The sequence below is a fragment of the Hemitrygon akajei genome, chromosome 22 (assembly GCF_048418815.1).
Source record: "Hemitrygon akajei chromosome 22, sHemAka1.3, whole genome shotgun sequence".
Taxonomy (NCBI): domain Eukaryota; kingdom Metazoa; phylum Chordata; class Chondrichthyes; order Myliobatiformes; family Dasyatidae; genus Hemitrygon; species Hemitrygon akajei.
Genome location: NC_133145.1, coordinates 58,961,826 through 58,976,132, shown reverse-complemented (window position 1 = coordinate 58,976,132; position 14,307 = coordinate 58,961,826). Strand labels below are relative to the sequence as shown.

Sequence of the window (14,307 nt, the reverse complement as noted above, 5' to 3'; positions counted from 1 at the left end):
GTGTGTGTTGGGGAAGGGGGTGGGGAGGGGGAGAAGGATATACCCGGAGAAGAAAAGTAAAAAAAAATATTTTTTTCGGCGGATTTGAATAGAAAAGTTGTGTGTTTTTAATTTCGTGAGGTAAACGGTGTGTGTTTTGTTTTAATTTTGGTGTAGTTTCCCACCCCCCCCTCCCCTCCGGCCGTCGGTTGTGGAGTGAGTGCTATGCACATCCGGGCCATCGGGCTCGAGGAGGCCATCATTGTTCGCTCGGGGGAAGGGGGCAGAGGCGGCCGCCTGCGCTCAGGCACCAGCAGTGGCTATTAAACTTTACAAAAACAATCAAAACCACTCGGGAACATGTCCAACCAAGGGGCCAGGAGGAACGGGCCAGTCAAGTTACGTCTAACAGGTAGGAAGCTGTGAGAATGCCACACAGACACGGACACACCACACACACACACACACACACACACAGAATACGTACCATAAGGTCTGGTGCTTCTTTAAATGGATCCTTCCTTTTTTTCCCTCTTTTTTATTATTTGTGAATGAAGAGCTTGTTTGTGGGAGTGTTTTTTTTTGGGTCAGGCAGAATAAGTCGGGTTATTTTAAATCATGTATTTGAACTTGACCAGGAATTTGTTGGTGATTCCTTATTTTCTGTTTTCGGAATTATTGATCATTTTGATTTATCTTCGTGTGTATGCGTAAGAGTTGGGGAGAAAGGTGTCTTCAGACAGTTTGATAATCACGAATTACCTGTTTTAATAATGTGGATTTCAGTGCTTGGGTTTGGCCCAGTGAACTAACTCCGTGTTGGAACTGTTTCTGAAACAGGGTAGAAATGAGGATGGTTTTCAAATGACCTTAATCTTTTTCCTGGCAAATGGAATGTATATAATTGGAAGTGAGTGTGCCACTATTAGTTCATTGGATTTTATTAAACTAGTTGTATTTATATTCTGAGCTGAAAGACATTTGGCACCAAATCAAAGATTATTTTTGTTGCCTTGTGTTGTTACTGCACATTGTTTATATTTTTGTTTTATATCTATCTACGTTTGGAACGAAAAGATAATTGCATTATTTTGGTCTGGAACTTCGTTTCTGTAATATTTGTACTAAAATAGCCACATCCTAGTTTTGTTGTATTATGGTAACAGTGGATTGGATAATGGTTCAAAAGAGGAAATTATAAAATATTTTTAAAAATCCAAATTTTAAAAAATCTCTGGGATTAAAATGTATGTTTATGCTTCTAAGAGTGTACTTCATTACTTTTGCTGTATGCCAGCTTGGCTCAGAAGCAGTGGTGTCTTTCAGAAAGTTGTGGGTTCAAGGTCTGGTACGAACTTGTATTGCATTAAAAAGTGTACACGGAAGAAGTGTTGTTAAGAGGTTCTGTCTTTTGGATGATGTTTTTAAACCAAAACCTTGTGTGGCAGCCTGGGTTGTTCAAAAGCTTCCACAGTACTAATTCCAGAGGACGAAGCACTTAAATGTGCTCTTGGCAACATTCTTTTCCAACCAATGCTACCAAAAACAGATTGTTTGGTCTTTCACTTTCAATTTGAGTAATGCTTTGCATCAACTGTTTTTACTGCACTTTGTGGTATCATTCATGGCCTTCAAGTATTTCAAGGTGTCTCACAGCCAATAGAGTACTTTTGAAACGTATTCAAAGCTGTAATCTTGGGAACTTAACAGCCAGCTCTTGTACAGCAAAGGCAGATAAATAACCAAATAATTTGTTTTTGGTTATGTGTATTGATGCCATGGAACCAGGATAAGTCACCTGCTTTTGTTCAGTGTATGTCACTGGATCATTAAGTCTACTTGTGAAGGCATGCAGGACATTAGTTTGACCAAGTTAATTGACGGTATCCCTGACAATGTAGCACTCTATCAGTACTGCATTGAAGTCCCAGATGAGATTGAGTTTAAGATTCTAGAGTATGTCTTGAACTCATGACCTTCCACCGGGCAAAAAATGCTACCGTTACTTAGGAGAGCTACTTCAGTAGAGAAGCTTTAGGATGTCTCGATATTCTGTACATCTAAAGGAAATAAAGATATTCCACTAAGCTTTCACTTCTCTCTTGGAAGTGATGCTGACAGGAATGTGGGCATATAGTGGGAAATGCCATGGTTTGACTGTCAATTAACTGATCTCAACCAAGAAATTTTTATGTGAACTGTAATTAGTTGTGGGTTAGGAGGTGGAAAATTTCTGGACTTTTTGCTTCTAATTGCTGTTCATTTGGAAAATACACATTTGCATGTTGGGTGGTTATGGGACAATATGGTGAATACTCTTGACCTTTGTCCGCACGTCATATAGTATGGGTAGTTAACGTAATTGGATGATGCTTGGTGCTGATGGAACGTAACTCAGAAAAGGATAGACTTTTCAGTAAAAGTGACAACTAGAGGGAATTGGTGAGAGAAGAGTTTAAAAAAACGAGTTTAGTAAGGTGATACTAGTTTACCATTGCTTAGTTTGGAATGTATAAAATTAACAAGGTTACCACTTCACTTTTTGTATAACCAACTGTGAAGATGCCAATATTAAGATGGTAGGCATTATGATTGCCTCATTTAGAAACATATTTGCAATGCCCTTCACACTCCAATTATTCAGACAAACTACTGAGCACTGCTACTGTGGAGTGGATTTCACATTGATACTATTTGTGATTTGAGGGATAATCGGTGCAGAAAGAAAAAGTCATGAGTTAGCGTTCGTGGGTTCACTGTCCATTCAGAAATTGGATGACAGAGGGGAAGAAGCTGTTCCCAAATCGTTCAGTATGTGCTTCTGTCTTCTGTACCTCCTTCCTGATGGCCTGATGATAAAAGTCATCTATTAAATGCCATTCACTAAGAATATCTTAAATCTTTTATCCAGATTTATTACAATGTCCTCCAATAAATATTTCTCTTTTTAGTGATATTTACATCTTGAAAAATTAGTGCAACAACTTTATAAAATAAAATCTGAAAAATGTGTTTGAGTACTGTCTCAAATGTAATAATATGATCAAGATAATTAACAAACTTCAAAACTTGGTGAATGTTTGCATTGATTTAATTTTGGTAAATATTCTAGTCCTCAGGACAAATTATATTGATTGCAATCTTCAGTTTTGGAGTTTTATGTAAACTTGTACAGCTTGTTGTCAACTTCAGTGGTTCAATTTAATATCAGAGAATGTATACAACCTGAAATTCTTACTCGTCACAGACAGCCATGAAATGGGGGAAAAAAAACCAAGGAATGAATGATGGAAACATCAAAACCTCAATTTTAAGTTATAAGTGCAGAATTTTGCAGCTGATCAGGTTATGAAAGGCACCTTACATATACAGAATATGGGAAAAGAAATTTTTAGCAAATACACTTTTTGCTCAATATTTACTTTTTGCAGAAGAAATTGACTTTTTTAAAAAAAGGTATGATTTGTTAATCATATGGATAGTTGAGGAAGATCCCTTTCTGTGCTCTGTTAACAACATAAAGGCTGGAAGAGAATTTAAAGCCATTCTAAGGCTTGGTTACCTGTTTTACCCGTCTTTCTATTATTTCAGTAAATATTCACCACATCCCATCTAAAATTTCCCAGTGGTAAGTATACTTTATATGGTTTAGTGGTTCAAGGGACTGGAAATGAGAGAAAATAAATGATGCTAAATAAATGCCCATCTTTGTGTACTGTTAAAATAAATTTGAAACTGATGTGTTTTCTCAGTTATTGTCAAACTGGACATTTTTGATTAGTTTGGAGTAGTTGCTTTTATTTTTGTTGTTTTCCCTAATACTACTAATTCAGCCAATAATAGCAGAATTTTTAAAGTTGTCCATTGCTGCCTATGTTTCTTTTCCAGTAGTTTCATTGAATCAGGGATGAGAACAAGAGAACCCATTTGCCACTCATTTTATCAGGCTGCAAAATTCATTGAGACCATTTCAGCTTTATAAATCAGATAGTGAAACAGAGACCAGGGAAATTGTGGCTGTACAGGCACATAAAATTGGTACAGTTTATGGTAGATAAATAACTCTCACTTGTTCACTGAAACAAGTTTTTTTAAATTCAAGCCATGTGGATACACCTCATGTAAATAGGGTCATCCATATTACTGAGTTGAGGGTATCTTGTATCTGGTTGTTTAACATGCGTCAACTATATCTAGCTCACTTACCCTGGCATTATCATTTAAATACAGTTGAGTGATGGAGTTCACTTTAAAAATATTTTTTAAAAGTTAAAACAAAACAACTTAACAGTTGGCCCTCCTTATCTGCGAGGGATTGGTTCTGTGACCTCCCGCAGATACCAAAAAATGCAGATGCTCAAGTCTCTTATATAAAATGGTGTAGTATTTGCATATAACCTACGCACATCCTCCCATATACTTTAAATCATCTCTGGATTGCTTCTAGTACCTAATACAATGTAAATAGTTGTTATAATGTAATGTTTAGGGAATATTGACAAGAAAAAAACTGTACACGTTCCTCTCGCTCACAACACAAGCAGCGAACAAACGAGACGTGAGGCGACCAATGATCTTTATGTTCTTGAGGCTTTACGTAGCCAGCCAGCCATTCCTTACTAGCCTTAAACTCTTTTCTCTTGCTCTCATCAACCCCGTCACAGTAGTGCTCATAAAGACTAAGAGCTTTATCACGTTATAATTTGGCCATTGACAGGGATATGCTTCTGTGACATGTCCTCTAGCTGTACACTTAATGCTTTCTCAGTCTTCGCAAGCACTTTATCATGAACCAGAGAGACAATTTTTGCCATTGTAGGGGCAGCACTAACACTTCCACGAATTTCAGCTTCTTTCTGCTTTATTGTGCGAATGCTTGATTTGTTCTTACTGACCTTACGGCCCACTTCGGAAAGTGACATGCCACTTTTCAAAAGATCTATTATTTCTACTTTCTCGGCGAGAGATAGCATTTTATGCTCCCTCTTAATCTTTGAGGAATTGCTTTGACCACGTAATTGCTTTTTAGGAGCCATTTTTTCACAGGAACAAAGTAGTAAATGAACGAGATGCTCGAGCAACGAGTGCTGGAAGAGCACTTCTGGGTTTTCCTGATTCGCGGTTGGTTGAACTGGCGCATGCGGAAATCGCAGATAAGGAGGGCCAACTGTATATATTTTAAAAGTCCTTACATTTTTATTAACAACTCAAGAGATTCTGCAGATACTGGAAGTCCAGAGCAACACACAAAATGCTGGAGGAACTCAGTAGGTCAGGCAGCATTTACAAAATGGAATAAACAGTTGACATTTGTGCCGAGACCCTTTATCAGGACATTGTTATTAAATTTTAATTATTGAAATTAGTTGACTAGATGTTTGTGAATGGTGGAACAGGAGTTTCAAGATACTTGTATGTTGTCAGGAGCCACATGGTTGCAACAGGTGACAGTGAAGCAAGATGGGGACGAAGGTTGGTGAGGACTGGTGTTCACTATCTGGGCGATTGATGTACTAATCTTGCAATAATTTGAAAATATTTTGAGGGTTTTAGTAAATGCTCGCGATTGTGATTTGGTGCTAGTGAAAGTTTGTGAGGAAACTAGTGACCAAATGAATTCTGGATATCTTGTATTTTGCATAGGAATGTTAGTGAGCTAGCTGATGGATAAATTGTCAGAGGGTGAACTGGGGGTGCACCTGAATGATAGAAATAAGTGGAGCACCAACACAGAGGCCGTGTTCAAGAAGAGCCAGAGTTGCCTGTACTTCTTGAGGAGACCGAGGTCCTCTGGAAAATGTAAGTCTCTCCTTCACATGCTTTACCAATCTGCTGTTGCCATTGCTATCTTCTATGCTGTGGGAATGGCATTAACATGGGTGATTAGAAAGGCTGGCTCTGTTATAGGAGTTGGTCTGGACACTGGAGGCTGTGGTAGAGCAAAGGAACTTATGGAAAATCCTGGACAATGTTTCTTACCTTCTGCATACCACCTTGGCTGAACAGAGGAGCACTTTTAGTAATAGACTAAGACAACTGCGCAGCTTCAAAGAGCGCTTTATGAGGTTATTCAAACCTCTGGCCATTAGGCTCTATAATGAGTCAACCTATAGCTGGGGAAGTAATACCCCACTCCTGTTAGAATGCTTGAGGTAACTTATTTTTTAATTCTTATTTACTTCTAATATTTGTACATCTGTGCACTTGTAATGCTACTGTGACACAAACAGTCTATCAGGAGGGGTCATCACTTCCCCAGCTATAGGATGACTCATTAAACACCCTAATGACTGGGGGTAAGAATGACCTCATATAGCACTTTTGGAGCAGTGCAGTTGTCTTAGTCTATTGCTAAAAGTCCTGTGTTCATCCAAGGTGGCATGCAGAGGATGAAAAGCATTGTTCAGATTTGCCAAGATTTTCCGTAGGGTCCTTTGCTCTACCACAAACTCCAGTGTCCAGATTGACTCCTATAACAGAGCCAGCCTTTCTAATCAGTTTATTGAGCCTGTTGGCATCACCCATGTAAGTGCCATTGCCTTAGCACACCACTGCAAAGAAGATTGTTCTGGTGACAACAGAGTGGTAGAACATGTGACGGAGAGGCCTGCATACTCCTAAGGATCTCGGTCCTCTCAGGAAGTAGAGGTGACTCTGGCCCTTCTTTTACTTGATCTCTGTGTTGGTGCTCCACTCAAGTCTGTCATCCAGGTGCACTCCCAGGTACTTGTAGGTCCTCACCACATCCTCTTAGTAACACCCTTTGCCTGTTTACAAATAGCGTATAACATATTTGCATAGGGTGGTTTCCCTTGCATTTAGGATTGGGTATTCACTATTAAAATGTAGGGGTACTACTTGTGAAATAGTTTAAGTTCCTCCTTTTATTTCAAATTAAGGAGAACACTGCTCTCGATATTACAAGATTATTTAGACTTGAATGAAATAAATAATTTGAAATGTAATCTGTCCATGATCTTTGCAATATTTTTATTCAGTGAGCCTTGTGTGAAGCTTTGGTCCAATGATTTTTGCCAGTAAACTGGAAAAGAGGGAAGAGTACTTTTTAAGCATTACAAAATGCTTTATAAATGTGTAGTTATTGTACTTGCATAAACCATAACATGATAACTAAAAAAATTATGGTGTATTAATTTCATTGATAGCGCTGTCCAGTTCATGGGGAGGTAAAATTACTCTCTTGCTGTTCTTTGGAACGATAGCAGTGAACTTATAATATTTATCCACTTGAGAGATGAGTAAGTCCTCACTTTTAAAAGTGTCATCTGGACGGTGTCACTTGTAATACTACAGCACTCTCATACACTTCATTGAAGTGTCAACCAAGATTGTAGTGCTTGAGTGTGGAGTGGGTCTTGAACTTAGTTTCTGTGGACTTGGGTGGTGTGCTTTCCTGATTCACCAAGCTCCCAGTAGTATAATTTTAAAGCTACAGTAATCTTTTGAGAAGGAGTATGTATATGTTGTGCAATTTGTTTCATAAAATTAAGTGAAGAATTTGTTTATTTAGCACCTTACAAACTTAATTTTCAAGACACAGCTAAATGTTGTACCCTTGAAGTATCATAATTTGAAGTATCTTTGTTGAACCTTTTGAAGTATCATAACTTTGAAGTATCATAAGATCGCAAGGCATCAAACATGTATAATAAGCTGTAAAAATTTAAATAGACACACAGCTGACTAATACTGGTTGAGGGATAAATGTTCACTATTATACTAATTGAACTGTCTTTATTGGTGCCTAATGCTATAGGCTCTCTTGTGTCCTCTTGTAGACAGTCATGATCTTGGGTTAATGAAAGATTGAACACTTGGAATTAGAACATTCCCTTAGTATATTCATGTGACATCGAGAATTATGTCCTCAATTCCACAGAGTTGTGCTTGATCCCATGAACTACTGAGTGCTGAAACGAAAATTCTGCCACTGCACAAAATCTGATACCTAAATTCTATTGGTTTTATTTTAGGTGAATTATATTTATTGTGAGCTGTAACGTGGAAATTACAAGAGAAATAAATAAATTGCTTTTTTTTCACTTTTGTGCAATTAGCTGTCTAGAATACTTGGGAGTGATGATGGAATTGAAGTTTTCTCGGGTTTTCAAGTGGCATTTATTTATGTTGTGATCATTGTACAGCTGTTTGATTTTTCTTTAAACCATGGGTAGTTTATGGATGAATAGATTTGATTTGTTGTCTTGTGTGAGTGAAATAAACTCTGAATTTATTAATAGAAGTGATAAATACATGGGATTATGCAAAATAGTTTTCCCAAAGTGTTATAAATCCTGGGAGTTTCTGCTTTGAGTAAGAAAAGATTCATAGCAGAAGGAATGAGTTGATAACCTGCCCCATGCTGAGTAATTGTAGTAACTACTGGATGTGGCAGAAAAGATCTTTTTTATAAATTTTTTTCTCTCTGGAAAAGCAGAGCTACCATTATTTTACATGGATTAGTTCTTTATAATTTATTTTATTGATAAAAAATTACTTTAAGATAAATACTCACTGAATAGAAAGTCTTTGTTATTGATATCAAAAACTATCAACCTTCCTCTGAATCAAATTAATGTTTTACTAACTGGTGTCTCCTGTGAGTAATGTTGGGATATTCCAGCTCTACAGTAAGATGACCTGGGTTGATACTCTGTTAATTACATTGTTTTTCTCAATGAATATTGAACTGAATTCATTACTAGGAAATTCATAAGCTCTTTCTCAGAGAAAAGAGTAAGAAGATTTTTTCCCTTTTGTAACTGAGGTTTACTTCTGACATTATCAGTGTTGCATTTAATAAAGTAATAGGCAGATAGCATATTATAAGGTAATAATAAATTGAATGATTTTGAAGATTGGTCATTCCTCAATTATTGTTGAATTGTGGAATTACTGTTCCTTATTCCATGTATATGTATTTCAGATTGCTGTAAAGTCCTAATCAGTATTTATTTGTCTTCTACTTAATTTAGCTGGTTTGCTGAAATCATACAATGTAGAATGATAAATTCACTGGGGAAGTTGGAATTGAAGGCATATGGCAAACACGATTGACATATTGTCCCTTTCTGTCCTATTGCTTTACAAAGAACTATAACTTTATCAGTGCAATTTCAATTATTTATGTGGCTTTCAGAGTTATTATCTAGCTCTGCCAGAGAGCTTATCAAGTTTCTCTGGTGACTGCTGGTCAAACTTATTCTGTGTTTAGTCCCTGATTTGTGTTATGTTAGCTAATCATAGCCAGAGTTATTCCAAGACCATCTAAAAGCCAATCAATTTTTGGAATCTAATTTGTTTTATGTATTTCTTCTATATTCTCAGGATGAGAATGCAGAACATTAAGTTGTGCACATGATACCTTGGGTTTTTTTTTTGTTAAGGTCATGTGTCTGAAATCCCAACCCACTTCCCCATCAAATAAGATAGAAGGAAAGAAAACAGGGTGCTGGTAGTGTAAGTGAAAAGCCCTGAACAGCTAGTTTGGATAATCTATGATCATAAATAACATGAAATTACAACAAAATATAGTTTATTATTATACTGATATGTTTTGTGCCTAAGTAGCAACCTGGGATAGAAACGCTTTTGCTGATTCATTTAGCTCACAGGGTGCTTGAAAATGGCACTGTTGAATTGAGTTGAAGGGTCATTTGCTTTTTAACTGTGCTGCAATTCACTTCTCCATGTCAGTCTACAAGTCTGATGTTAAATCATCAGTAGTTTAGATACAGTAGAAGCAATTTAAAGTGATGAATTAAGAATATTGAATAAGAAAGATAACCCAAAATATTTAATTTTATGTAGGTATTTTTCCTGTACAATACAATTCCAATCAATACAACTTTTAAAAATGGCAGTAGTATGGAATTTTGCTTGATTGCCTTTGGAGACAATGGAGTATTTCTACAGAACTTTATCCCATAAAGTTAAATAGGTTATGTATGATTCATTGTAGTTTTTCTACCTGCATTTATTCCATATTTATTATTTTAATTCTACTTTGGCATTTGGGGTATTACCAAATAATAATTTAAAAAGATACTCTGTGGTCAATAGTTATTAAGTGGCAGGAAGTCAGGAAATTTGACTTTTGAAGAACCAGCTTTTAAAAAAACTGCTTAATTTCTTCATTGTTTGGAGATTAGGTAATTTAATGTTGAATAATTTTCAGTAGTAGAAAATTTGAACAGATGTTTATATATTCATGATATTTTATGAAACAATTGTGGGAGGAACAAATGGGAAAAGAACTACATTTTATGACGTGATTATTGTAAGAAAAATTATTAGGATTCAGGAGAACCAAAAAAACCTGGTTCTTCAAAAGTCAAATGTTTGTGGCTGGGCACATGATGTGTTGTAGTGCAATATGTGGGAGCTGATGCGACTGTGGTAAATGCTGACCACCTTTGCAGCTTGCTAAATTTTGGCTCGGGGTCAGCGAGCTGAAGTCTGGGCTCCAAGCATTTCAACATTATCTGGATACAGTCTTCCATGAGATAGTCACACCCCTTGATTACTTGGAGAAGAGGCAGGTGGATAGATTCAGGGGGTTGTTCCACAGGATTCTTGGCCCTTCCCCCTGTCCAGCAGTTATGAAGTTCTTGCTCCTTGTGCAGACAAGTTTGGGAATTGTATGTGGGATGTGCAAGCTGTCCAGAATGTCATGGACAAAGAGTCATTCAAATTGAGCAGGTTAATAAAGGAGCAATCTAATAGTCATAGGGCAAGTGTAGTTAAGCTACAAAGACAAGAGTCCCAAAAGCTTTGTTGTCTGCCTACTGCTAGGGTTAAGGGTATCTTTTCTGGGCAGGAAGAACAGAAATGAGGGAGAATCCAATTGTCATGGTCTTTGGAGGCACTAGAAACATTGCTCTAATAAAGGGTTATAAGGAGATAAGGTTAAAATTTGAAAACAAAAAAAAACGTAAGCATGCTAATCTGGATTACTACATGTGTTCTGTACAAATTGGCAGATGTGCTTTTAAAAAGGCTCAAAGTGTGGTGAGGGTTGATTCATGATACACTGGCACCAGTACTGCGGAAAAAGGGAAATGTGCCATTGGGATGGGTTTCACTTGAGTTGTGCTGGGACCGTTGTCCTGGGAAATTGTGTAAATAGGGTTGTAGACATGGCTTCATGGCTTTAAACTAAATGAGGGGTGGGAGAAAAGAACAGACTATATAATAAGTACATAGGAAATGAGAGGGTAATAACACAGAACTGTGAGCAATGTGTGACAGAATAGGGCCGAAAATATTAACAAAAACATGCAGTAGGTAGCAAATCCAGAGCCAGTTTGGTTGAAATCATGAAAACACACAAGAATAACCTGTAGGATCTCAAAATGTGACTAAAAATTGAGAATAATTGCATGTTTACAATTGTCATAGAAGATTTAAATATAAGTATTGATTGGATGAACCAAACTGTTAGTGGTATTATGGAAGAATGTCAAGTGCATCAGGGATTACTTCTTTGGATAATATGTTATGGAACCTTCCCAGGAACAGGCTATTTTAGACTTGGTTTTGAGTAAAAATGAAGGAGTAATAAGAGATCTCGTGGTTAAAGATCCCCTGGCAGCTCGTGACCACAATATGATAAAATTCCAATCAGATACAATTTGATGCGGAACACCAGAGGACTACAGGACCAGAGCTACTATCTTCAACTTGAATATGAGCTGTTACTGTGGCATGAAGGTAGATTGGGAAAATGTGTGCCAAAGAAATCAAGTAACTTTGTTAAACACGATTTACCTTTCATAAAACAAGTTGACTGGGTTTCATTATATTCAGCTTCCCTTAATGCTAAGAGACAGGTCAGTAGATGAAAGCGGAAGATATTCAAACAGCTGGTCCAAAATACTGAGCAGGAATTTATTTCAATTACAAAGAGAAATTCCATGAGAAAGGTACAATCCATGGTTAACAAAGCAGGTCAAGGACAATATTAAATTGAAAAACCAGGGCATTAAAGCTTTCGGCTAGAGAACTGGGAAGTTTTAGGATCCAGCAGTGAAAGACTATAAGCTCAAAAGGCAGAAAATTGATTTTTGAGAGTAAATGTGCATGTAAATAATATCAAAACTAGCTGTGAGTTTCTCTGGATATCCAAATAGGAAGAAAGAAGCAGAGGTAGGGCTGTAACCTTCAGAGAATGTGACTGGTGAATTTATAATGGGGGGAGGGGAACTGGAAAATGAGCTAAATCAATGTTTTTACATCAGTTTGCACCATGGAGGACATTGCAAATATCCCTAAAATAATGATTACCTAATTTGAAATAATAGAGGTACCCAAGTACTAAAGAAAGTGTCTGAGTTAATGACTGACAAAATACTGGAGCCTTCTGGCATGCACCCAGAGGTTTTAAAGTGGTTGCGGAGATGGTGGCCCCATAGTTGGAATTTTATAAAATTTGCTTAATTCCAAAAGGGTGCCAGAAGAAGATTGGAAAAGAGCCAAAAGGTCTATAAGACAAAGTGGAGAACTATAGGTCAGTTAGTTTGACAACAATTGTTGGCAATATGCTAAATTCAATAATCGAAGAGGAAATCACTAATCATTTAGGAGAGCTAAATATAAATCAAGCCCAGTCAATATGTTTTTTGAAATATATATCATGTTTTACACATTTGCTTGTATCCTTTGGACGTGTGACATAGAGAGAATTGAACTTTCCAACAGATATTTGACACACTTAACAAGCTGTCACAAAAGAGATTCAAGACTGCAGATGCTGAAATCTGGAGCAAAAAAGCAAACTGCTGGATAGAGAAGCATTGGGCAGGGAAGGAATTATCAATATTTTGGGTTGTTCTTGCATCAGGAGATTGGTGCATCAATTAAGAGCCTAAGGCATTATTTGAAAAATGTCTGTCATCGAAAACAAAGAACTGGAAGCATTTTAGGCTTGGGGGATCTGACTAGTGAAGTACCCTGGGGATTGGTTCTTTAACCTGATTTTGTTTAATACAACTTGAAACTCTATGGTTGGGCACCCTTGGAATTGGTTAGTGCCAGGACCTAGAAATTGTCCTTGCTATTCTACCACTATTGATGCCCGCATTTCTTCCATTTCCTAGATGTCTTTGCTGACCCTAACCTCTTGCTGGCTTAACAATGATAAAGTTCCTCTTTCCTCGTCTACCTCATGAACCTCTGCATCCAGCACAGCATTCACTGCAACTTCTACCATCTTCAACGACATCCTACTACCAAACACATCTTTACCTCTCTCCACAATCCTTGAACTCTCAGTTTTCCATAGGGATTGTTCCCTCCATGATTCCCTTGTCCATTTGTCCCTCCCCAATATTCTTCCTCCTAGCACATATCCCTGCAAGCAACAGAAATGCTACACCTGCCCATTCACCTCCTCCATCACCTTCATTCAGGGCACCAAACAGTCCTTCCAGCTGAGGCAATCCTTCACTTGCAAATCTTCTGGGGTTGTATATTGTAATTGGTGCCCCCGATGCAGCCTCCTCTACATTGGTGAGACCCGATGTGAATTGAGGGATTGCTTTGTCTAGCACCTCCGCTTCACCTGTCGAAAGCGGAATTTCCTGGTGCTAACTATCTTAATTCCTTTCCCCATTCCTGTTCCGGGTCCATGATTTCCTCTTTTGCCACAATGACGCTACTCTCAGTATAGAGAAGCAACAGCTCATATTCCATCTAGGTAGCCTCCAACCTGATGGCAGGAACATCGATTCCTTCCGGTAATTCTTGTTCCCTCCTTCTTCCCTCTTCTATTCCCCACTCTGGCCTCTTACCTCTTTCCTCACCTGCCTATCACCTTCCCCCAGTGCCCCTCATTCTCTTTCTCCCATGGTCCACTCTCCTCTCCTATTCCTTCTCCTTTACCTTTCCCACCCACCAGGCTTTACCTTTCACTTTCTAGCTAGTCCTCCTTCCCCTCTCCTTACCTTTTTATTCTGGCTTCTTCCTCCTTTCTTTCCAATCCTAAAGAAGAGTCTCGGCCCAAAATGTCGACTGTTTATTTATTTCCATAGATGCTGCCTGACCTGCTGAGTTCCTCTAGCATTTTGTGTGTGCTAATCTTCCTCTACATGGGAGAACTTTTTTTTTGAAGTATAGACGCTAGGTCACTAAAGGATAAGAACTTTGGGTTATGGACAGTTGCAAGAACTGTCCAGATATAACACAGATGTGAAATATGCTGGTCTACGGAAGTAGCTAGATTACAGAATGCCATGTATGCAATTTATAGACTGAATCTTTGTTCCACACATACCCAAGTTTTAAATGACCAGCCTTTCCACTCTACAT

At 37.8% G+C, this 14,307-nt stretch overlaps 1 protein-coding gene across 1 annotated transcript in view; it reads left to right on the top strand.

Annotated features, from left to right (window-relative positions):
• The window catches only part of smurf2 (SMAD specific E3 ubiquitin protein ligase 2), a 219,851-nt gene that overhangs the window by 137 nt on the left and 205,407 nt on the right, over positions 1-14,307 (top strand). The window contains exon 2 of the mRNA XM_073026366.1: positions 157-391. Within this exon, the coding sequence (XP_072882467.1) occupies positions 340-391 (52 nt within the window). The 5' untranslated portion in view covers positions 157-339. The remainder of the gene's footprint in view (positions 1-156; positions 392-14,307) is intronic.